This window comes from Bombus flavifrons, chromosome 11 (genome assembly GCF_040668555.2).
Source record: "Bombus flavifrons isolate JBK064 chromosome 11, iyBomFlav1_principal, whole genome shotgun sequence".
In the NCBI taxonomy this organism is placed as follows: Eukaryota; Metazoa; Arthropoda; class Insecta; order Hymenoptera; family Apidae; genus Bombus; species Bombus flavifrons.
The window spans coordinates 4188632-4212645 of record NC_138452.1 but is presented as its reverse complement, the minus strand read 5'-3'; the positions used below and the strand labels follow the sequence as shown (position 1 = coordinate 4212645).

The window sequence follows — 24014 nt, the reverse complement described above, 5'->3', positions numbered from 1 at the left end:
GCTGCACTTAGAATGCGTCACATACATATGCGTGACGCCTGGGGCTGTAGAAAGCAATAGAGCGTCACATATGTGAGACGCGTGGCAGCGAAAGAGTTAATTAATATTCTTTATCCTTTTATATAGACCTGTCTATACACCCAACCACCCTTTTCTAAGCTATTTTTAGTGGAAATATCTAAGCTATATCTTAAATTAATTATATTTGCTAATGATTCGACATGGTTTTTTCAGAGGAAAAACACAGCGACAAGAACGCATATTAATATCGAGCTAATACTTTGATCAACAGCTTACTTGTACATCGTCATAAAATGTATTTTAAGGGTACAAATTTAACAGGGGTGAGTGAATAATTAAATCATCACTTTGGTTTATGACGGTCGCAATGGCAGCAGATATGGAGTACTAGGCGCGTTCTTCGTGTAAATATTACATAGCTTAAATGAAGTAGAAGTATAGTGGTCGATCCTAGACACTTAGCAAATTTCACTTTCATTCATTAAATGTCAGTCTTATATAGTACACTAGCGTGTACTATTAACGTCATCAGTTTTCTCCTTACAATGGACAAAGCCACGGTAGTAGACGAGTATATGAAAGTAGTGAAGATATGCACTATGATTATCGGAATTTGGCCTGACCAGAGTAAATTTTCGAAGTTCGTTATGTGAACGATTATATACATCATTAGTGTACTATCGTTTGTTACGCAGGTACGTAAAAAAAATGAAATTTTACGTTTCGTGCTTAATGTTGATTAAGAACCATTAGCTGATGGTTTATCAATTTCCATTAGGTTCGCTGAATTTTAACTATCGTTGCCCTCTTGCTGTTTACATACTTGCATTTGTTTGCACTTCAAGTAATTCTAAGTTGAAAGTTCTCAGTTTATGACATTTTGGCAATACACTTGCCAAGTGATAAGCCTACTCAACCTGGCTTATATTAGCCACTGACTCTAATAACACACGCACTCACAACACACCGCTATTGGAATCTCTTCGTGTAGCATATCTTAGCAATACGATTGTCAAAGCGCGACTGCTATACTATCAGTAGAAACACAATGTTGTCTTGTACTCGATAGAGTAAAGTATACTGCAATCGCCGCTTCACTTATGCAGATGATCAACCCTTAGTCGCACCCTCCAGGTTCGTCCGTAGCGTGATATGCCCATGAGCGGAGTAAAGAATCTGATCATTGGTGGATAGCAACTATTAGGGTGGTTCTACCAACTCAACGTGGGCATTACGAAGTATAGAGAACCGTTAAAGTACCCTGAGACTATCAATACATATTATCAATATTTCAAAATTCTCAACTAAAAGCATCTGTGACGGCACTCGACAGCACAAATACCACCACTCGATACTAACTAATATCGGATAACGGCAGCGCAGTGGTTAGTGCCTTAGGTTACGAACGTTCGGGACCCGGGTTCTCAAATTCTGGCGAGCGGAGTCCGATTTTTCTTCCACGCATCTAAATCAGAAGAAAAAGCAGCAGTACCTCAGCAGCAACATCTACAGCCAGCGCTACAATTATCACGGACAACATTTACACCTCACATCAAAATTATAATTACAAACTACATTTTCGTTGAGAATCTTGAGATATCATGACTATATTATTGATTGTTTGAGGGCAACATTACGTTAGGTGCTGAGCATCTGAATTTGCTCTTCATCTAAAAACTCTTTGGAATATAACTTTACTGGAAACGAACAATGACCGAGCTTTAATCAACGAATTTTTACCAAGTGCCGGCGAAAATTTATGGAATAGCGAAGTAAAAATATGCGACACTACGCTATATCACAAAGTCACAGCTTTTTTAACTTTTTAATAGCGTTATGTATTGATTCGAAATTCTTTATATGTTAAATTAATCGAATGTTGATTGTAGATCGCAAACGTCGTGCATTTCTTTAACATGAGCGTCCTACTAAACCAGATTTGTTTTCTCACTGCGTTAAGTGGGGTATTGTTGAAAGAAGGACTGTACATTATCAAAGCTGCTGAGGTAAAGAAATTTCTTGCTTCATTTTCCATTTTCTATTATGTTTTTATCACATTCTGTGTAAAAATCACGTGGAAAAATTTGATAAGTCCACTTTTATTGAGATACTGACTCTTACGTCATTGAAAAGCTACAAAGCACTATTCTGATATGAAATATTTGTAAAAATGTAGAAACGCGATAGATTCGTAAATTAAAAGCTTTTTGAAAATGATGGTGATGAATTCAAAATATTCTGTAAGAAGCGAATAACACAATTTGGACACAATTAACAAGTCTGCATGTCGTTAATGTGTACTAGCAAAAATATTCCTGTATCAGAAAAGATGAGAAATACGATTTATTGTGTTTTCATACCTTCGTACATATCTTTCGGTTACATGAGACTGATCAAATTGCAGTACAAGATGTTACTTACCGCTATTTGGAAGGATTGGGCAACCGATAGTCACAGTAACGAATTTCACATTATGGCCGAGTACGCCAAAAAGGGAGCACTCCTTTCTTGGTTAGACTGTGGTAGGATGAGTTATACTGAAATAATGTATTTTCATTTTATAATTCACATCACATGTCGCTGTAATTAATTTACAGGAATTGGTGTTGTCTGTATCGTAGTTTTCTTACAATTATTTTTAACGCCATTAGTTTTGGACATAATTTCACCAATGAACGAAACGCGGGATTTAATATACATTTATCCAGCTTATTATTATATCGATGACCAGAAGTATCGTACAATTATAAATTTACATATGGCGTATACATATATTTTAGGAATTATTGTGTATGTTGGTTGCGATACCAGTTACATGTGCATTGTGCAACACGCCTGTGGACAATTGGCAGTGGCTGGGTAAAAAAGAAATATTACTTGGACTAAATAATTTTAGGTGGAAACTGCAAGAAGTGCACTTTTTGCAGAAATCGTTTCAAGAATGCGATTTTTGATTTGTCTATTGTCAATAAAACAAGTGCCATACAGGATGAGATTCATGAAAGAGTACTTCGTTCGATTCGACAACACCAACATGCTATAGAGTCAGTACTGAAACTGGCAAAACATTCATTTTCCAGTATTTTTAAACTTATTTTTTATTCTTCAAATATATTTTCAATAATCTTATTTTTTAACAAAATAAGGTGCATCACCGTTTAAAGATAATTTTGTTAGGCGTAAAAAGTTTTTCTTTACAAAAATATGTATCTCAAACACCATATACTTCTTCTAAATTGTTATAAGCAGTGACAGTGATTTCTTTTCATTAATTGAATTTTACTGTGCTGTAGCGTAACAATTAGCTAATGTATTCTTTAAAATTCTCAAACAATGTCAAGAATATCCTAAATACTTTTAAAGTAATTTAATGCATGTACTTGCGTGTATCATGTACAAGGTGACCGGACTTATTCTATTAATGCACATTACTTGTACATTATGTGTTGTATACAAAAATTGTTCAGATAAGAAGTAAACATTTTTTAGGAAGGTTACAACCTGGTGTAAAAATATTTTGTAGATGAACACGTAGACTTCATATAAAGATAACAACCGTTTTGCTAAATAGGATTGTATATTCTTTAATGCATTAAACGATTATTTTCTATTATTTTCTAGACAATTGTATTAACATACTTATACTGAGAAAGTATAGGGATTTGCAAATATTTTAACTTCAATTTATCTAATTTAACGTATAAAAGACAATAAAAGACGCGATTAGATATTTTTGCGTTTATGTTATCTTTGTCCTTCATACTTAATTGCTGTCCAAATTAAAGTTAAAATATCTCCTAAACTAATGTGACTTTTCGATATAAATAACTTCATACAATTTTGTAGAGAATGACGAGCTGCATCGATTAGTGCATTAGAAAATATGCAATTCCACTTAAAAAAATTGATGTCACCTTCATATGACCTCTACGCGCTCGTCTACAAAAAAATTCTTACCCATCTCATTTGTCACCCCCTCAAAAAAATTCACTTCATATCTGAACTACTTTTTCATACAATTCATAGTGTACTAGTAATTTGAATTTATAGAATAAAATCTGTCACCCTGTATGTGCATTACTGAATCTTTTATCGACTATGACCTCTTAATTCTGTTTTAATGGTTCCAAAACAGTTACCTGAAAACTATTCAAAGCATTCATTCTACTTATCTTTGCATTTGCATCGGTTTGGTAATGGCAACTTTCAGCGTCACGTTAGTAAAGGTGAGCTCTTCAACGTGCAAATTCACACAATTTGGCAGTAATTGTAATTACCGTGCTTCAAAACAGGTTACAGCACAATCGGAAATTTCTGCGGAATCTATCAAAGACGTTGTATTTCTCTCATCTCAATTGACACACATATTTCTATTAACTGTACAAGGACAATTCGTACAGAATGCGAATGATGAAATTACCGAATCGATGTAAGTAACTTATAAATACTGAGAAATACACTTTGCTCAAAGTACTTTGGTTTTTGTCCGGAAATCAAATTTTATTACAATAACATACATAACATAACAGGTGGATCCATTAAACCTGTAAGGTTCCTTTATTTCTGTTGTGTGATTGATGCCAAAAGTATGAACTGATGTAAATCATTTATTATTATCATCTTATATGAAACCTTTTTTACTAAATTAACACCGTTTACAGATATGACGCGTTATGGTATAATTCTAATAATAAAACGAAACTATTGTTTGTATTAGCACTAAGAAATTGCTTAAATCCTCCCACTTTATCAGCTGCTGGATTAATTATCTTGGATTTGAAGAGCTTCTCAGAGGTAAGTAATTTTTTATTTGACCACAAATTAATGTGGAAATATTTCAAGAATATTTTTTTTAAATAAATGTACACTACAGTATGTTTTTCAGATTATAAAAACATCTGTTTCATACTTTACCGTATTGAAATCTACGTAAACCGTAAAATACTCCCGACAGAGGCAATGGAAAACAATACTCCGGAACAAAGATTAGTGGATAAAATATGAAAATAATTACAGTTGTTTTTATTTCTAAACTACTAACTATTTTTTGGTTTTACCCCCACTTAGTGATGCTTGGTGAGGAAATGATTTATGCTAAATTTCAGAGTGATTAGACAACAGGAACCTATACCACATATAAAAGTTGAAGTTTTCAAGTTTTAATGTTTTCGCATTAGTTATGAGCATAATCGTGTTTCGTTGTTTTGGAAATATTAAGGAATGTTTTAAAATAAAAGCACAATGTCTAAGATCTATACTAGCAATGCGTATATATTACTTCTAAAGATACATATGAAAATGTTTGGTTTGAGTCACCTTCTTGATTTGCAAAAGCCAGCAATTCATTTAGCGAATCTCACAGACTTTTACATATGAATTCCCTTCTGTCACAAGCATTGTACTAAAGGTAGTCATTATTTATATCTTGCTAGTAACTGCAAGCGTGTGTTTTCATTTTTAGTTGAGATTTCGACGTGCTCATATGGCTGAACTGTATTCAAAGAGGGATTGAATATAGAAAGATGGAAATAAGAAACTTTGATGTAGTACACCTGTTGGAACATGATGATACTCAAATTATTTAATCAAATATTTTTACTAATGATACATTTAGCGTGTGCTGTTTTACAATGTATGGAATGTAAAACAGTTGTGATAGCATAACGGAAGTTTAAAATATTTTACATAACGTACAATGTCTACAAAAGTATTTATCTCATATATTAGTATAAATTACGTCTGATTTGACCTACATAAACAACTCACGTCAATTATGGATTTTTCAACAAATCCAAGTAATGTGATATTAGTAATAGTAAAAAATACATAACTGTTTGTCATGGGAAGAAGTTGAACTATAAACACATATCGGCCAACGCTTATTATTACCGTCACAAAAAATTAATTTACGACCAGAATTGGCGAAACAAATCAGCTTAAACGTGCACGAAACACGCGACACTTTCTTACACAGAGACAAACTATATTTTGTTTATTCATAGTTTGAAGACAATTATAACCAGATAAAAGTTCGTACAGATCTGTTCGATCTTCAACAATCATTTATCTTTCTACTTCGCTTAGCCGTTTCGGATAGGAACTGCCTGTTTCATCCAATTATTCTATACCAAGCTTTCTAATATCAAATTTATTCAAGGCATAGAAAGTAATTATGTCTTAAATTATTCGTTACTAGCAACTTGGCAATCAATCGATTCTTTCGAGAGGATATTTGATGTTTCAAGATGATTCTCCGCGTGCAAGTGGACGCAATGTAAAGAACACACGATAACGACGAGCTAATAATTCGATCGAGTTACTTGCATATCTTTATCAAAGGTACTTTAAGGGTATAAATTGACAACGGCGAATAAATTATTAAATCACCACTTTGGTTTACGACGATCGAAATGACAGCAGGTACGCATTACTTAGTTACACTCTTCGCGTAAATATTACATGGTAGAAATAAAGTAGAAGCATTATGGCCAATCCTAGACACTCAACAAATTTCACTGTCACTCATCAATTGTTAGTCGTATATACTGCCGTGCACTCTTAACATCAGTTTTCTCCTTACTATGGACAAAGCCACAGTAGTAAACGAGTACATGAAAGTAGTGAAGATATGTACTATGATAGGCGGAATTTGGCCTGATCAGAGTAAATATTCGAAACTCGTTATGCGAACGATTATATACATCATCATTGTGCTATCGCTTGTTACGCAGGTACAAGAACATTAATTTAATGGCAACTTGGTAATCATATTACAACCGCGTAAGTGGTGATTCCACGTGAAGAAATTCGCATATAAAATAAAATTGTTTCATTTAACTCTTCGTTGCTGAGAAAGCCGAGTTTAAAAATTTGTGAAGCATACTTCAACTTGGCTAATTACATACTAGATATAGGTAAATAATCAACAGGAGATTGTCATACATGTGAAAATAAGTTGAAAATGTGAAAGAACACGTTTCATTTAAGGTATTATTTTAAAAATGAAGTTTAAATATGTGTAAATACGAAATGGTTTAGGACACGTGTATCACACATATTCTAAATTATCGTTTTAGAAAATGAAATAACTTATGAAAAAATTTTATTGTACATGTTTTATTTATTTTCAAATACGAACTTAACCACATTCGATTATTAGCTCATGTTCAGTCAAGATGAAGTATACTTGCCAAAACTTTAACATCGATTTTCTCGAAAACGTTCAGGGGAAGTAATGTTATATCAGATTTTTGTTCTCATATTTCACATAGAATCGCCGTCTGGCCGGTTGTATTATGTTTACTGCCCCAGCCTATATATTTGAAATCACACACGAACATTGTAATCTTTGTCGAATATTTCACAAAACTTCAAATCTGTTTAATGTTTGTTACAATTATGCCATTATGTACTAATATGAGAATTCCTTTTTCATTAAATTACTCGATCGTTGGTTGTAGATGGCGAACGTTGTGTGTTTCTATAGTCTACAGACCGTAGTAGAGCAGGTCTGTTTTTTTAATGCGATGGCTGGGGCACTGCTAAAGCAAGGGAATTATATTGTGAACGCGGCGGAGGTAACGAAATTTCTCATATAACTTTCCATTTTCTATTTTTGTCTTATACATTATATAAAAACGACAATGGAAGATATGATAAGTCGATATTCTTGATCATCTGATTCTTATGTAATTGGATGTTACAAAGAAATAATCTGGCATGAAATATTTACAAATGGGAATAAACCTGATAGATTTAAAATTATATGCCTTTTGAAAGTAATGGAAATAGATCCACGATGATTCGTAAGAAACGAATAATACTTGTTCGGTTTTTATGATAACGTTTATGCCCAGTGTTGACTAGCGATCGGTGTTTCAGCTTCTTGGGGTATTTACACGTGGTTTGCCGACCGACAAAATTGACTCGAGAAGCAGATAGTTTGACGTAATTAAAATAAGCCTGTATAACAAATATTACTAATGTATCTTGTAAATAGTCAGAACTATAACAAAAGACATATTTAAAATTGAGGATCATTTGGAATTGTACTTTGAACCGCAAAGTTCCGTATATTTCATTTTGTTTTAATATTTGTTCCGTATTAGTAGTTTTTCTAGATTATTTATGGTCACTGCAAACATTAATTTCTCTATGCTTGTCTAACTTATAATCCCACTCGCTTGACGTAAATAATTTTCAAGTCAAAAAAATATCTAGAATGCAAATATGTCAGCAATAATGAACTTACTTAACATCCCACTCTCTTGATAATAGTTTTAAGAATCAAAATAGCAGAATTAGAAAAGACGAAAAATACGACTTATCGTATTCTTCATGTATTTATATATATATATCTTTTGCACGCTACTGATCTAATTGCAGTACAAGATGCTGCTTACCGCTATTTGGAAGGATTGGTCAACCGATAGACTGACTGATGAATCTGACATTATGGCCGAGTATGCCAAAAGGGGAGCCTTTTTTTCTCGGTTGTACTGCGGTAGGATGAATTATATTGAAAACTCGTATTTTCCTTCCATGACTCATTTTATACACCGTTGCTATCGAATTACAGGACTTGGAGTTTTCTGTACCATATGTTTTATTCAACTATCTCTATCGCCATATATTTTAGACATAATTTCACCGAATAACGAAACGCGAGATTTAATATACATTTATCCAGCTTATTATTATATCGATGATCGGAAGTACCGTATGTTTATAAGTTTTCACATGATATATACGGTTGTTTCAACATTTTTTGTGTTTGTCGGCTGTGATTCGAGTTATATATATATGGTGCAACACGCCTGTGGACAATTAGCGGTGGCTGGGTAATAAAGTGAAATATCAGTTGGATCAAATAATTTTCGCTTAACTTGAAACTGCAACAAGTATAAATTTTTTTACAGACATCGTTTCAAGAATGCGCTTTCAGATTTGTCTATCGACAATGAAAAGTGTGGCATGCAGGATAAGAGTTATGAGAGAGTCCTCCATTCGATTCGAGAACACCAATATGCTACAAAGTCAGTACTGAAATTGGAAAAACAGTGGTTGCCTCCATTCTCTTGTTAGCTTATTTCACTTATTTAGCTATTTTTCTCCAAAGACATTAACAACAACTGTGTTTTTGAAAAAAGGGAGTGCCCTATCGTTTGATGTTAATGTTGTTTGGAATAAATAATTTTGTTTGTTTCACAAAAATATATAATTCAAACAGCATATTGTGATGTATCACTTTAATTGCTGATGACTTCTTTTCATTAATTGAACATTTATTGTGCTATAGCATAATAATTAGCTAATAAGTGTTCTTGAAATTTCTCAAACAATATCAAGAATAGTTTATATAATTTTGTGAGATTAAAATGCGTTTATTTCCGTGTATCACATGTGTATGTATACTATTGAACTTTTTATGGACAACGGCCTGTTGGTCCTGTTTTGATGCTATCAAAGCAGTTACCTGAAGAGTATTCAAACCAGTCATTCCGTTTATCTCTGCATTTGCATCGGTATGTCAATGGCATCTTTCACAGTCTCATTGGTAAAGGTAAGCTTTTCGTCTAATCACGTACTGTTTCGCAACAGTCGAAATTACCGTGTTTCAAAACAGGTTGCATCACAGTCGGAAATTTCTGGAGTGCTCATCAAGGACAGTGTTTTTCTTCTGTCCCAATTGATACATATACTTCTTTTAACTGTGCAAGGACAATTCGTACTGAATTCGAACGATGAAATTATCGAATCGATGTAAGTGATGCATAAATATTGTTGAGTATACGTAACGCGAAGTACTTTCATTTTTATATCCATTCCTTGTGTTAGTACACTTTTCTCTTAAATCGCTAAATTAAAAGATTGTAATAAGATTGTCTTGGAATGAATTTTTTTGCAGTATCAAACGAATGACAGGTAGATGTGTCAAACTTATAGGATTTCTTCATTTGTCTTTGTGTTATTAATGCTGTATTATAAGGACTGAATTAAGTTGTTCATTATCATTAACGTATGCCCCATTTTTTTTTAATAAATTCAAATTCACAGATACGACGCAACGTGGTATAATGCTAATATAAAAACGCAATTGTTGTTCGTGTTATCCATCAGAAGCTGTTTGAGTCCTCCAATTCTATCAGCTGGGGGACTTTTAGACCTGAATTTGAAAAATTTTGCAGAGGTAAGTATCTATTCCTCCCTTGAACCCACAATTATTGTGCAAGTTTTACGAATATCTTTCTTAAATAAATCCACGTAATATCTTGCTTTCCAGATTATAAAAGCATCTGTTTCATACTTTACCGTATTGAAATCTACGTGAACTGTAATCTACTCCTGACTGAAGCGACGAAGAACAATACTCCAAAACGAACGAAGATCAATATATATCAGAATATATACAGAAATAGAATGGTGCTTGCTTCTCAAACACTAATTAATTTTTGGTTTCATTCTCCTAGGTCATGGAAATGAATTTGATGAAGAAGTAGACGTGCAGAATTTTTGAATGATTAGACAACGAGAACCCGTGTTGCGTTTGAGTTTAAATTTTCAAATTATGAATAATTTCACATTCATTATCAGCATGATAATTTTTCGACATGTTGGATATATTGGAGAATAATTTTAAATAAATGTGCAATGTCTTAGATTTATATTAATAATACGTACGTTTTACTTCCAAAAATATACAGATGCAAAGTTGTTTAGTTTTGTTTAACATTACGCGTGGGATATAACTCGACGTCTGAGTTAGTTTACTGATCTGTAAAAGCATGATCATATGTGCTGTTTCACAGTGCATGAAAAGTAGAACTCTACCTATGATTATGTGATAAGGAAAACGCAAGTAGTTTTAGGATAAAATATACATTCAGCTAAAAAAATATACAATATCGTTTCTTGTACAAAATTATCAGTGCCGTATGAAAATTGGCAACAGTTGTAATACCATAATGGAATTTTAAAATATTTTACATAACGTACAACGTATGCAAAGGTATTTACCTCATATATTAGTTTAAACTATATCATTACGTCTGATTTGGAAAAATGCATAACTGTTAATCATGGGAAGAAGTTGAAGTATTAACACATATCGGCCAAAGCTTATTATTACCGTCACAAAAAATTAATTTGGGACCAGAATTGGCGAAGCAAATCAGCTTAAACGTGTACGAAACACACGACACTTTCTTACACAGAGACAAACTATATTTTGTTTATTCATAGTTTGAAGACAATTATAACCAGATAAAAGTTCGTACAGATCTGTTCGATTTTCAACAATCATTTATCTTTCTACTTCGCTTAGCCGTTTCGAATAGGAACTGTCTGTTTCATCCAATTATTCTATACCAAGCTCTCTAATATCAAATTTATTCAAGGCATAGAAAGTAATTATGTCTTAAATTATTCGTTACTAGCAACTTGGCAATCAATCGATTCTTTCGAGAGGATATTTGATGTTTCAAGATGGTTCTCCGCGTGCAAGTGGACGCAATGTAAAGAACACACGATAACGACGAGCTAATAATTCGATCGAGTTACTTGCATATCTTTATCAAAGGTACTTTAAGGGTATAAATTGACAACGGCGAATAAATTATTAAATCACCACTTTGGTTTACGACGATCGATATGACAGCAGGTACGCATTACTTAGTTGCACTCTTCGCGTAAATATTACATGGTAGAAATAAAGTAAAAGCATAATTGCCAATCCCAGACACTCAACAAAACTTCACTGTCACTCATCAATTGTTAGTCGTATATACTGCCGTGCACTTTTAACATCAGTTTTCTCCTTACTATGGACAAAGCCACAGTAGTAAATGAGTACATGAAAGTAGTGAAGATATGTACTATGATGGGCGGAATTTGGCCTGATCAGAGTAAATTTTCGAAACTCGTTATGCGAACGATTATATACATCGTCGTTGTGCTATCGCTTGTTACGCAGGTACAAGAACATTAATTTATAGGCAACTTGGTAATCGTATCACAATCGAATAAGTGATGATTCAACTGTGGTGAAAAAATCCGTATATAAAATAAATTTTTTTCATTTGATACTTCGTCGCTAAGAAAGCTGAATTTGAAAATTTGTAAATCATACTTCAACTTGGCTAATTACAAACTAGATATAGGTAAATAATCAACAGGAGATTGTCATACATGTGAAAATAAGTTGAAAATGTGAAAGAACATTTTTTCATTTAAGGTATCCTTTTCAAGGAAATGAAGTTTAAAACTGTTTAATTACGAAATAATCCGGAACACGTGCATTAGGAAATGAAACAATTTATGAAAAAATTTTATTCTATATTTTTTATTTGTTTCCAAATATGAGTTTTGCCACTTTCGGTTATTTGCTCTTGTTCAGCCAAGATAAAATGCACTTGTCAAATCTTTAATGTCGATTTTCTCGAAAATGAAGGTTCAGGGGAAGTAATGTTATATCAGATTCTTGTTCTCATTTTTCACAGAACCGCCGCCTCCCCGATTGTATTATGATTACCGCCTCAGCTTATATATTAGTAATCACACACAAGCATTGTGATGTTCGTCGAATATTTCACAACACTCCAAATCTTTTTAATGCTTCATGTAATTATGGCATTATGTACTAATATGAGAATTCCTTTTTCATTAAATTACTCGATCGTTGATTGTAGATGGCAAACGTCGTGTGTTTCTACAGTCTACAGACCGTAGTAGAGCAGGTCTGTTTTTTTAATGCGGTAGCTACGGTATTGATAAAACAAGGGAATTATATTGTGAACATGGCGGAGGTAACGGAATTTCTCGCATCACTTTCCATTTTCTATTATTTTTGTGTTATACATTATATAAAACCCACAATGAACGATATGATAAGTCGATATTTTTGATTTTGTGACTCTTATGTTAGATGGGATAAACCTGGCAAGTTTGAAATTATATGCCTTTTCATACTAATGGAGATAAATCTGCAATGTTTCATAAGAAACGAAGAATATTTGCTCGGTTTTTATGATAGCGTTTATGCCCAGTATTGACTTGTGATCGGCGTTTTAGCTTCGTGGTGTATTTGCACGTGTTTTCCGACTGATATAATTGACTTGAAGAACGGATAGTTTGACGTAATTAAAATAAGTCTGTATAACAAATATTACTAATGTATCTTTTAAATGGTCAGGACTATAACAAAAGGCATATTTAAAATTCAGTATCATTTGGAATTGTACTTTGAACCGCAAAGTTACATCCATTTCAATTTAGTTTTAATATTTTTCCGTATTAGTTGTCCGTAGTAGTTTTTCTAGATCACTTATGATCACTGCAAAAAGTAACATTTCTATGCATGTCTAAGTTATAATCGCACTCGCCTGACATAATTAATTTCCAAATGAAAAGAAGATCTATAATTCAAATATGTCACCAATAATGAACTTACTTAACATCTCTCTCTCTCTCGATAATAGTTTTAGTAATCAAAATAGCAGAACTAGAAAAGACGACAAATACGACTTATCGTATTCTTCATGTATTTATATATATATATCTTTTGCACGCTACTGATCTAATTGCAGTACAAGATGCTACTTACCGCTATTTGGAAGGATTGGTCAACCAATAGACGGATTCAAGAATCTGACATTATGGTCGAGTACGCCAAAAGGGGAGCCTTTTTTTCTCGGTTGTACTGCGGTAGGATAAATCATATTGAAAACTCGTACTTCCCTTCCGTGACTCATTTTATACATCGTTGCAATCGATTTACAGGACTTGGCGTTTTCTGTTCCATAAGTTTTATTCAACTATCTCTATCGCCATATATTTTAGACATAATTTCACCGAATAACGAAACGCGAGATTTAATATACATTTATCCAGCTTATTATTATATCGATGACCGGAAGTACCGTATGTTTATAAGTTTTCATATGATATATACGGTTATATCAACATTTTTTGTGTATGTCGGCTGTGATGCGAGTTACATATATATGGTGCAACACGCCTGTGGACAATTAGCGGTGGCTGGGTAATAAAGTGAAATATCAGTTGGATCAAATAATTTTCGTTTAACTTGATACTGCAACAGGTATTAAATTTCTTCACAGACATCGTTTCAAGAATGCGCTTTCAGATTTGCCTATCGACACTGAAAAGGGTGGAATGCAGGATAAGAGTTATGAGAGAGTGCTTCATTCGATTCGAGAACACCAATATGCTACAAAGTCAGTACTCAAATTGGAAAAATATTAGTTGCCACCATTCTCTTGTTAGCTTATTTCACTTATTTAGCTATTTTTCTCCAAAGACATTAACAACAACCATATTTTTAAAAAAAGGATGTGCCCTACCGTTTGATGTTAATGTTGACAAGAATAAATAATTTTGTTTGTTTCACAAAAATATATAATTCGAACACCATGGTGTGGTGTATCTCCTTAGTTGATGATAAGTAATGAAACATTGATTTCTTGTCATTAATTGGATACTTATCGCACTATAGTGTAACAATTAGCTAACACGTGTTCTTGAATATTCTCAAACTATATCAAGAATAGTCTAAATAATTTTGTAAGATTTAAATGAGTTTACTTCCGTGTATCACATATGTATGTATACTATTGAACTTTTTATGGACAACGGCCTGTTGGTCCTATTTTGATGCCATCGATGCAGTTACCTGAAGACTATTCAAACCAGTCATTCCGTCTATCTTTGCATTTGCATCGGTATGTCAATGGCATCTTTCACAGTCTCATTGGTAAAGGTAAGCTTTTCGATCTAATCTCGTACTGTTTCGCAACAGTCGAAGTTACTGTGCTTCAAAACAGGTTGCATCACAGTCGGAAATTTCTGGAGTGCTCATCAAGGACAGTGTTTTTCTTCTGTCCCAATTGATACATATACTTCTTTTAACTGTGCAAGGACAATTCGTACTGAACTCGAACGATGAAATTATCGAATCGATGTAAGTGATGCATAAATATTGTTTAATATACGTAGCTCGAAGTACTTTCATTTTTATATTCATTTCTAAATTAAAATAATGTTAATAAGATTCTCTTGGAATGAATTTTTATTACAATATCGAACGATTGAGATGTCCATGTGTCAAACTTATAAGGTTTCTTTATTTGTCTTTGTGTTATTAATGCTATATTATAAGAACTGAATGAAGTTGTTCATTATCATTAACGTATGCCCCATTTTTTTTTTAATAAATTCAAATTCACAGATACGACGCATCGTGGTATAATGCTAATAAAAAAACACAATTGTTGTTCGTGTTATCCATCAGAAGCTGTTTGAGTCCTCCAATTCTATCAGCTGGGGGACTTTTAGACCTGAATTTGAAAAATTTTGCAGAGGCAAGTTTTAAGAATACCTTTTTTAAATAAATCTACGTAATATCATACCTTCTAGATTATAAAAGCATCTGTTTCATACTTTACCGTATTGAAATCTACGTGAATCGTAAAGTACTCCTGACTGAGTCGATGAAAAACAATATTCCGGAACGAACGAAGATCAATATATGATACAATATGTACAGAAATATAATGGTGCTTACTTCTCAACCACTAATTTATTTTTGCTTCTATCCTCCTAGAATATGGCAATGAATTTTAGAAAGAAGTGATATGTGCAAAATTTTAGAATAATTAGACAATGAGAACCTGTGTCGCATTTGAGTGGAAGTTTCCAAATTTTGATGGTCTCGCATGAAGTTCGAACGTAATCTTTCCCGCTATTTGGAAAATATTAATAAATGTTTTTGAATAAAAGTACAATGTTTTAAATGTATAATAATATTTATGTAAATATTATACACACACACATATTTTTACATAGTATATAATATTTATAACATATATAATATATATACATATGTAATATAACTGGTGTGTCTGAAACTTATGTACAAGTGAACACGAGGTGATTTCATATGAAAAAATAAAACAAAATATAAGATGAAATTATTTTGTTCTGAGGCTTTGCTTTCAAGAAAATGGACTTTGAATATTTGAGAAGTATACTTTAAGTTGATTAATTCTGGACCAAAAAAAAAGTAAATAATCGACAGGTGTTTAAACTACATCTCTTTTCTCAATGAAATTTCTGCATAAGATGCTTCATTTTCAAGGAAAGTTTGAAAATGTATTATGCGCATGTACCAGACACCTCATAATTAAACATATTCAAATTTTATTTTCTTGAAAATGAAACCTTAAATGGAAGAATTTTATTCTATATTTTTTACTCATTTCTGCGTCTAGAATTACTTCCTCGCAGTTATTTAGTACTGTCCAGCTTGAAGTTAACCATGTTCAAATATACTTGACGACTAAATTTAGTTTTCTGAAAAACTATGCCTCGAACAAAGAAGTTTGTTTTTATATTTTTCTTACTTGTTTTATATGGAATGGCCTCATGTCCGCTTATTTATAACCCACCAAATGTGACAATTTGTGCAGATACATTAAAGTACATTCAAAAGAAATTTTTGACCTCCATAGCTGAAGACTATCCTAATACGAAATTTAACACATTATTGAATCCTTAATTGAATTTAATCCTGATATTCGTCATCATTTGCCGTAAAGTATCACAGAAAACTTCACGATCGTTTTAAAAGCACTTTAACTATACACAGAATATAACGAATACAAAATAATATATTATTTGACCAATTTAATTCATTAATAATCTTTTGCAGAATGTTGGAAATGTTTCAATTTATCTACATATTTCTGGTTACTTACATGATAATACAAAGATGTAGTTCCAGGTGGAATGTGAAGAGGGCAACACGTACATAATTATATACATTGGAATATATTTAATCAATATATCAGTACTTATCATCAATTTATATTAATTAATCTCAGTTTATAGAATAACATATTATTATTTCAAGTCTATTACAGATATACACGATTCAATAAGAGATATAACACAAGGTTTTATATTTTATAGAATTTTTTTTGTACACCACACACGAAAATATTTTAACCGAGAAACGTACACTTCATAAAATTGGAAAAGAAAACATTAATTGATTGCTGTTGCTAAAAAATAGTCCGTGCGTTAAGTGAAACACCAACCCTGTCATATTCTGAAGCACACTGGAAATCAATGCATGCACCCATTAATTTTTCATATCCCTTATATAGACCCACTTATCTACTTATTGCATATAAATTATTCTCTTCAATATCTCAGGACTATGTCGAATTAAACTACATTAAGTTGTTTTCAAACCTCTTTCACATTGAAACGTTGAAGATTTTTCATGGACAAAGTAAGCGGAAAAGAGGAAGTCTTTAAAATTATTATTACCCGACACGAAATCATTCCATTTTTCGTATAAATTAGTCAAACCGGAAATTTCTTCTAAAAGCGAGAGCAATTGAGTAAAATAATAATAAAATTACTACGTTATTGACGTTATGGAGGATATACAGGTTTGAACTTGTCCTAATCGACCACTACAGTTTGGACAGTGGCGGACATGAATACTGTTGATAAACCATTATTCAGGATTAAATAAACAAATCAAGAGAATTAGTGAAGTTGGCCACGCGAATATTAATTGCATTTCAATTTATTTAATGTAATGCTTAAAGTTGTAGACATTTATGCGAATTTATGTTTTTATAAACATAAGTAAAGAATAATATTTAATCATTTTCACTTACTAAATAATAGTGTTACTAAAAATTAGTGTTCTAGTCCTGTTATTGTATATATTCCTGTATCTTCTTATATATAAATATTGTATTTATACTTTTATGCATTTTCTACACTTCTGCTTTAAATTTTGTATAAATGTATAAACATTCGCAGTCTACTAATTCTAGCCAGTAATCAAACCATATAATTAAATTTTGGATTAATTTAACGAATTTTATATCTTACGATCTCCAGCGGTATAATGCAGATTCTTGTTTGAACGACTATGGATTGGCAAACAATCGAGGATCAGTGTCTGAAAGCCAACAAATTTTTCGGTCAGCTTGTTGGTGTGTGGCCTAATCAAGAAAAATCCACGAAAATTACTATACGATTTGTCATATTTGTTATTATTATTACCACAATTACAGCGCAGGTATTTTTTGTAGTTATGTTATCATATGGGACTTGTATCCAGTCTATGTGTTTTTTATTGATTCAAAATATATTTCATCGACCTTTTTTTTATTGCTGATAACCATTAGTAAGACTTTAATATAAAAGCATGAGGTTGCACTTATAGAAGATGTCCCAAGGTTTAACAGTCAAACTTTGTTAGTGTACGAGTATTTAACAGATATAATGAATATAATCGAACAAAAAATATTATATAATGATTATTTGAAGTTTCGTAAAAATATGGTGCTAGAAATATGGGGGAACATATTAAAACACCTATCTCGAAATCATTATAAAAAATGGGAAGTGTGACATTTTATGTTTTTCATTCGTAACTTTCAAATATAGTATTTTCCTATATCACAGAGAATTCGCATGTCAATATATAATAGAAGTGTGTTTTCTATATATTATAGATATCGCGGGTAGTAGTATTTTATAGTTTGGAGGTGTTGTCGGATCAGATGCCGTATCTCGATATAGGATTCGTCATTTTAATCAAGCAGTACAATTACGTTCTGAACGAAAAGAAGGTGAAAGACCGATAAACATCCAGTAATCTCTCTGATAATTATCAATATCTTTAAAATTATAGTTGAAAGGACTTCTAAACGATATTGTGGCCGACCGGCTAATAGAACGACCGAAGGAGGAATTAGAGATTTTGGACATATACTCCAAGAAGGCAACATTTCTCTCCTGTTTATACCAAGGTGACAAAGGAAATGTACAGATCTTTACATTACAGAATTAAATACCACAGGGATAGTCAATAACGAAGGCCTTAGTAATTATTCAGTTGATATTGTTGACACAAATCATCATTGTTCAATGAAAATATACATTCTTTGAACAATGTTCATATATTTACATTTTCTATTTTATTATTAATAATCGCTTATAAGGAGGCACATGTCAATGCCGTTTTTACAAATTTAATCGAAATAAAACCTAAACCAAACCCACTACAAGCTTATCTTAAATCATAGTAGTATGAGTAGGATTATACGTGAAATTATTTGACAATATATCTCAATCAAATTGATGAGATGCGTCTGTAATTACAATTTTGTTTTATATTTTATTCCTATTGCATTTAGTTAGCATATCTTTTTGTGCGTTTATGTTCGTCCTCCTACCGACTATACCACCTATCCTGAACGTCGTCGCACCCCTGAACGAGTCACGAAGTCGCGAATTCATCTACCCATCCTATTATTTCGTGGATGAGCAGCAGTATTATTATCCCATACTTGTGCACATGATAAGCGTGGCGGTAATACTCACAAGCGTTTATATAGCCTGTGACATCAATTTGGTTCATGTCGTGCATCATGGTTGCGCCTTGTTGGCCATTAGTGGGTGAGTATACTTCGGTTCCTATGTGCAGATTCCGCGCCTTTTATGTTGCACAGGGTGGTAAAAAAGTGGGCATTATTTATAATTGATTTATTTTTCGAGTTATCAACAGTGGGTTATGCGTTTTCTAACAAAATACCACAATGACGATTACATCATCGGAACATCAAAATGCATGCAATGTAATCACTTTCTTAAGAATTTGCATAGACTGCGAAAAGTACCGAAATGCTTGTACATACTATTTATGAATATATTTTCAAAATTCATTAGAATTGTTTAAATAAACTGAAATGAAACTTCACAATCATGATTAGTTTTATAAAGTTTGAAAGCGGATGAACTTGAAAATATGTATGAAAGTTACAAATGTCTAGTACAAGTATATATTTCGTGAAGATCACAATAGTATTAAATAGTCAGTTATCCATTGCATTAATAAGCTTCAATATTCAATAGCATCATATTTAACACTTGTTACATGTTTAGGTTGAATATTAATCTCTCATTGCAGATATATTTCCAGTAAATGTCTTGTAACTTCTATATACATTTTTAGATTCGTTTCAAATATCTACTGCTATTATCATGACAATTTTGTCGCATTACATTACAGTATATTACATATATGCATAAAGATGTTCTTCCATTTAAATTGTAATATTATTTATGACTTAACTTATCTGAATAGATTCAATTAGTTACAGTTGTTACGTAAAATACACCTAATGTGATATAATCAGCAACAGTAAGAAATATATAATTATTAATAATAATTATAATTATATCATGTAGTTATTAGCCATTGAAACAATTTGACTACTACCCTTCACGTGTAAGACTTATATACAGCCGTGTAATCTTTACATCATTTTTCATCTTACCATGGACAAAACCACAGTAGAAGAAGAGTACATGAAAGTAGTGAAGATATGTACTATGGTGGCTGGAATTTGGTCTGATTAGAGAAAATTCTCAAAACTCGTCATGCAAAAGATTATACATGTATATCGTTGTTGTGCTATCGCTTATTACCCAGGTACGTAAATAATAATTTATCTTTAATCGTATTTATTATATATTTAAGAACTGCAATCGTTAGACTGTGAATGTTCATGGAAATGCATATTTTAATGAAATGCAAGTAAAGAAACCTAAATACACACAAATTTCGTTCGAAAATCCCTTTTTCTTAAATTAATCAATTATTAATCATAGATGGGAAATGTCCTGCGTTCTTTTCAGCCTGGATACGCTGATGAAGCAGATCTGTTTTTTGTCTGTGGTAGTCGGGATATTGATGAAATCAACTTTTGTTACAGTATAATACCGTTTCTACGAGCGATACAGTATAATACAAGGTACACAGTCTCGTCAGTAATAGGTAATACAATTGGCTACTGCGGCACAAACCGTACCTCGCCTATGATGCTACTTACATGATAATGTACAGATACAGTTTCAGGTGTAACATGAAGAAAGCAACGCATAGATAATTTCACCTATTAGAATACGTTTAACCAATATACATATATACTCACTATGGATATTTATTGAGCTGGCCAAAACCCGAAATCGTCTTTCAATAAACCTTTCAATAAATAAGATAAAATTAGCCTGTTATTTTATATATTTTTGTATCTTCTTATATATATATATATATATATATATATATATATATATAATATATATATATATATATATATATAATATATATATATATAGCATATGATATATAGCATATATATGTATAAGTACTGAAAATACCATTACGAATATGTGAAATAAACTAAAATTATTGGATAATATATTCGGAAGTCACATAAATTTGTGAAATGTGTTTGCTGCAAATAATTAGTATTTTATTTCATATTTTATTCCTATTGCATTTAGTTAACATATCTTTTTATGCGTTTATGTTCGTTCTCCTACCGACTATAGCATACAGCAGTATTACTATCCCATACTAGCACGTACGACGTTAGGAGCATCAATGTTCACAGCCGTTTATATTGCCTGTGACATTAATTTGGTACATCATGGGTGCGCCTTATTGGCCATCAGTGCGTGAGTGTACAGGAACTTTCTTCGTTATCTTGATGTCGAAAATCACACTATATAAATATTACCCACTTTTTTTAAACGCCCTATATAATATATAAGCGAAACTTTGACTATAACCAATGAAACAATGAGCACAGGTATCGTTTCAAGCACGCAATGGATAACGTGAGCTTTTCCAATGAAAAGTACCTGGACGTGTTACTAGATGAAACCTATGCGAAAATAAGCCGATCCATCGATGCTCACAAAAAAGCCGTTGAGTTAGTATTATTGTATATTGTACAATATACATATAATATATACGTAAAGTCGTTTGCCAAATTTTATACACTTTTTATCATGTTAGATACGTGGATAAAGTTGACGCCTGCCACGTGCACTACTTCTTCATCATCTTGGGACTGATAATCGTAACATTTACATCCACGTTCTTGCGGGTAAGTTTCAATTTACCAATACACATTTAATTTACATTTAATTTACAGAGACAACTCAGGCTATGGTTGCAGTAGATGCGTTTTCTAACGAAATAATGTTTTGACGAATGAAACATTTAAAAACTGAGAAGCATGCAATCTAATCAATATTATAAGAATGTACCAGAAAGTATCGTAAAGCCATGAAAGTATTCAGTTGCTTGTAGACATCTTTTATGAACGTTTATGTACATTTTGAAATTTCATTAGCACTAAGTCTCAACAATCATCATTATATTGAGAAAGTTTGAAATCAATCTGACACGATATGATAGCCATGTCTCGTTACAGTAAGTACTCTTGAAATTTCAAAATGTTTTATATAACACGAACATATCCATCAAAATGTTCTATAATAAATGTTCGAATAATTTCGTGAGCCATTATATATACTGAATTGTCTTGATGCGCCTATTTATTAGTACAACATAGTTTGTCAAAATATGCATCCACTGTGACTATAGATTTACGCTGCCGTGACTTAATATGTGATATTATTCTCTGTAATTAGTTGTCGACGATGGAAATAGGAGTCAGATACTTCACATTCTGCGCGTTCACTATTAGCCAAATGACTCATCTTTTGTTTTTGACGATAATGGGACAGTTTCTGATAAATTCCAATGATGAGACCTTCCAGGCAATGTAAGATCGATATAAACTCCCATTTATAAGTATTAAGGCACTTTCTGCTTCCATAGAAGATGTTATAGTTGGTTTAAATTATCAAGTAAATGAAAAAAAAATATCAAAATGCTATTTAATTTAATTTGACCGACTTAAATTCACGGTAGAATCCATTGTATAGATGTGAAGCCAAATGGTACAATGGATCGTCGAAAGCGCAATCGTTATATCTATTGGTGTTGCGAAAGTGTTTGAGCCCGCCTAAACTAACTGGTGGAGGAGTAATCTCTTTGAATTTGGAGAGCTTTGTACAGGTTAGCTTATTACTTCCACGAAATACACATGAGAACAGTTTTCAAAAGACAATTGACTATTTATTAACGACTAATATCTTTCTAGGTTTTAAAAGCATCTTTCTCGTATTATACAGTGTTTAGATCTTCATAAATTGAAGAAAGAACAGCGCGAATTGGATGATTCGAATTTATCGGTATATGCATTCAAGTAAAATTCTTTTTTCAAATGTTGACAATATTTTTAGTATAGTGTATATTTTACGTTTCACTTGAGTTACTTACTTACTGTTAACATTTCACTTTGAACATAAAATATAATGTTTTCTCATTACTTCTTTCATTTTCTCTTTTCCTCTGCTCTTGATACAACGAATACATAAATATCTTAGGTGTTATTGATGCTATGACAGACATATGTATGTGACGAATAAGTCTTATTATTACCGGCCCTTATTTTAATTCCTTTACTTTCATAAAATTTCTGAAACATTCGGAAATGAAATTTATTTTTCAGCTGATTGATGATAACAAATCGGTCAATATATTATTTTATTTATACAAAGTAAGTAACTAAACGTCTTTAACTAAATATTGAAAACATTTAATTCCCAATATTTAAATTGCAAAAGAAATAAAATATTATTATCTGAACTATAGCGATGTAGGCTTAAGCATTCTTCATTTCGAACTATATAAAAGTCAATTACCAGAAATTGTAAAAATAATAGATATTAATAGAAGCATCACTTCTAATTCCAATGAAACATAGTTATTAAGCCATTTATTATCGAATTTATCCATGATTATGAAAATAATTACATACTCACAATACCATCTTTTTCGTTGGCCCGTCTTGTCGTACTTTATTTTTAGCTTACTAGATGTACAGATCATCTTTTTCATGTCACACTTAACACTACGGCTCACAACTGAATAAATGTAGTTCCCATGTAACCATGCATACATATGTATGTGTGTACTTACGCATGAGAACAGACAATGTAATAATTCCTCCAGCAAGTATGATGAT

At 32.1% G+C, this 24014-nt stretch overlaps 4 protein-coding genes and 2 long non-coding RNA genes across 6 annotated transcripts in view; 5 read left to right on the top strand and 1 right to left on the bottom strand.

Moving 5' to 3' along the window:
• The window catches only part of LOC138185022 (uncharacterized), a 228006-nt gene that overhangs the window by 7588 nt on the left and 196404 nt on the right, over nt 1–24014 (bottom strand). The window lies entirely within an intron of this gene.
• Nucleotides 315–3211, top strand: LOC138185134 (uncharacterized). The gene is made up of 4 exons (XM_069123841.1): nt 315–344; nt 1911–2027; nt 2426–2543; nt 2619–3211. Exons 1-4 carry the CDS (start codon nt 315–317, stop codon nt 2882–2884), a joined length of 531 nt encoding a protein of 176 aa, XP_068979942.1. The 3' UTR covers nt 2885–3211.
• On the top strand, nt 3986–5270 carry LOC138184876 (odorant receptor 88a-like). Its single transcript, XM_069123273.1, has 3 exons — nt 3986–4450; nt 4683–4815; nt 4907–5270. The coding sequence occupies exons 1-3, from the start codon at nt 4218–4220 to the stop codon at nt 4952–4954; spliced, it is 414 nt and encodes a 137-aa protein (XP_068979374.1). The 5' UTR covers nt 3986–4217; the 3' UTR covers nt 4955–5270.
• Nucleotides 8530–10383, top strand: LOC138185133 (uncharacterized). Its single transcript, XM_069123840.1, has 5 exons — nt 8530–8861; nt 8940–9056; nt 9622–9783; nt 10078–10210; nt 10304–10383. Exons 1-5 carry the CDS (start codon nt 8530–8532, stop codon nt 10349–10351), a joined length of 792 nt encoding a protein of 263 aa, XP_068979941.1. The 3' UTR covers nt 10352–10383.
• LOC138184877 (uncharacterized) lies at nt 14701–15450 on the top strand. The gene is made up of 3 exons (XR_011174435.1): nt 14701–14797; nt 14862–14998; nt 15266–15450. It is a non-coding gene; the product is annotated as an uncharacterized LOC138184877 (long non-coding RNA).
• On the top strand, nt 17909–23188 carry LOC138185016 (odorant receptor Or2-like). The gene is made up of 9 exons (XM_069123602.1): nt 17909–18139; nt 18579–18695; nt 18758–18875; nt 19263–19524; nt 21723–21845; nt 21932–22022; nt 22573–22706; nt 22870–23002; nt 23088–23188. Exons 1-9 carry the CDS (start codon nt 17990–17992, stop codon nt 23133–23135), a joined length of 1176 nt encoding a protein of 391 aa, XP_068979703.1. The 5' UTR covers nt 17909–17989; the 3' UTR covers nt 23136–23188.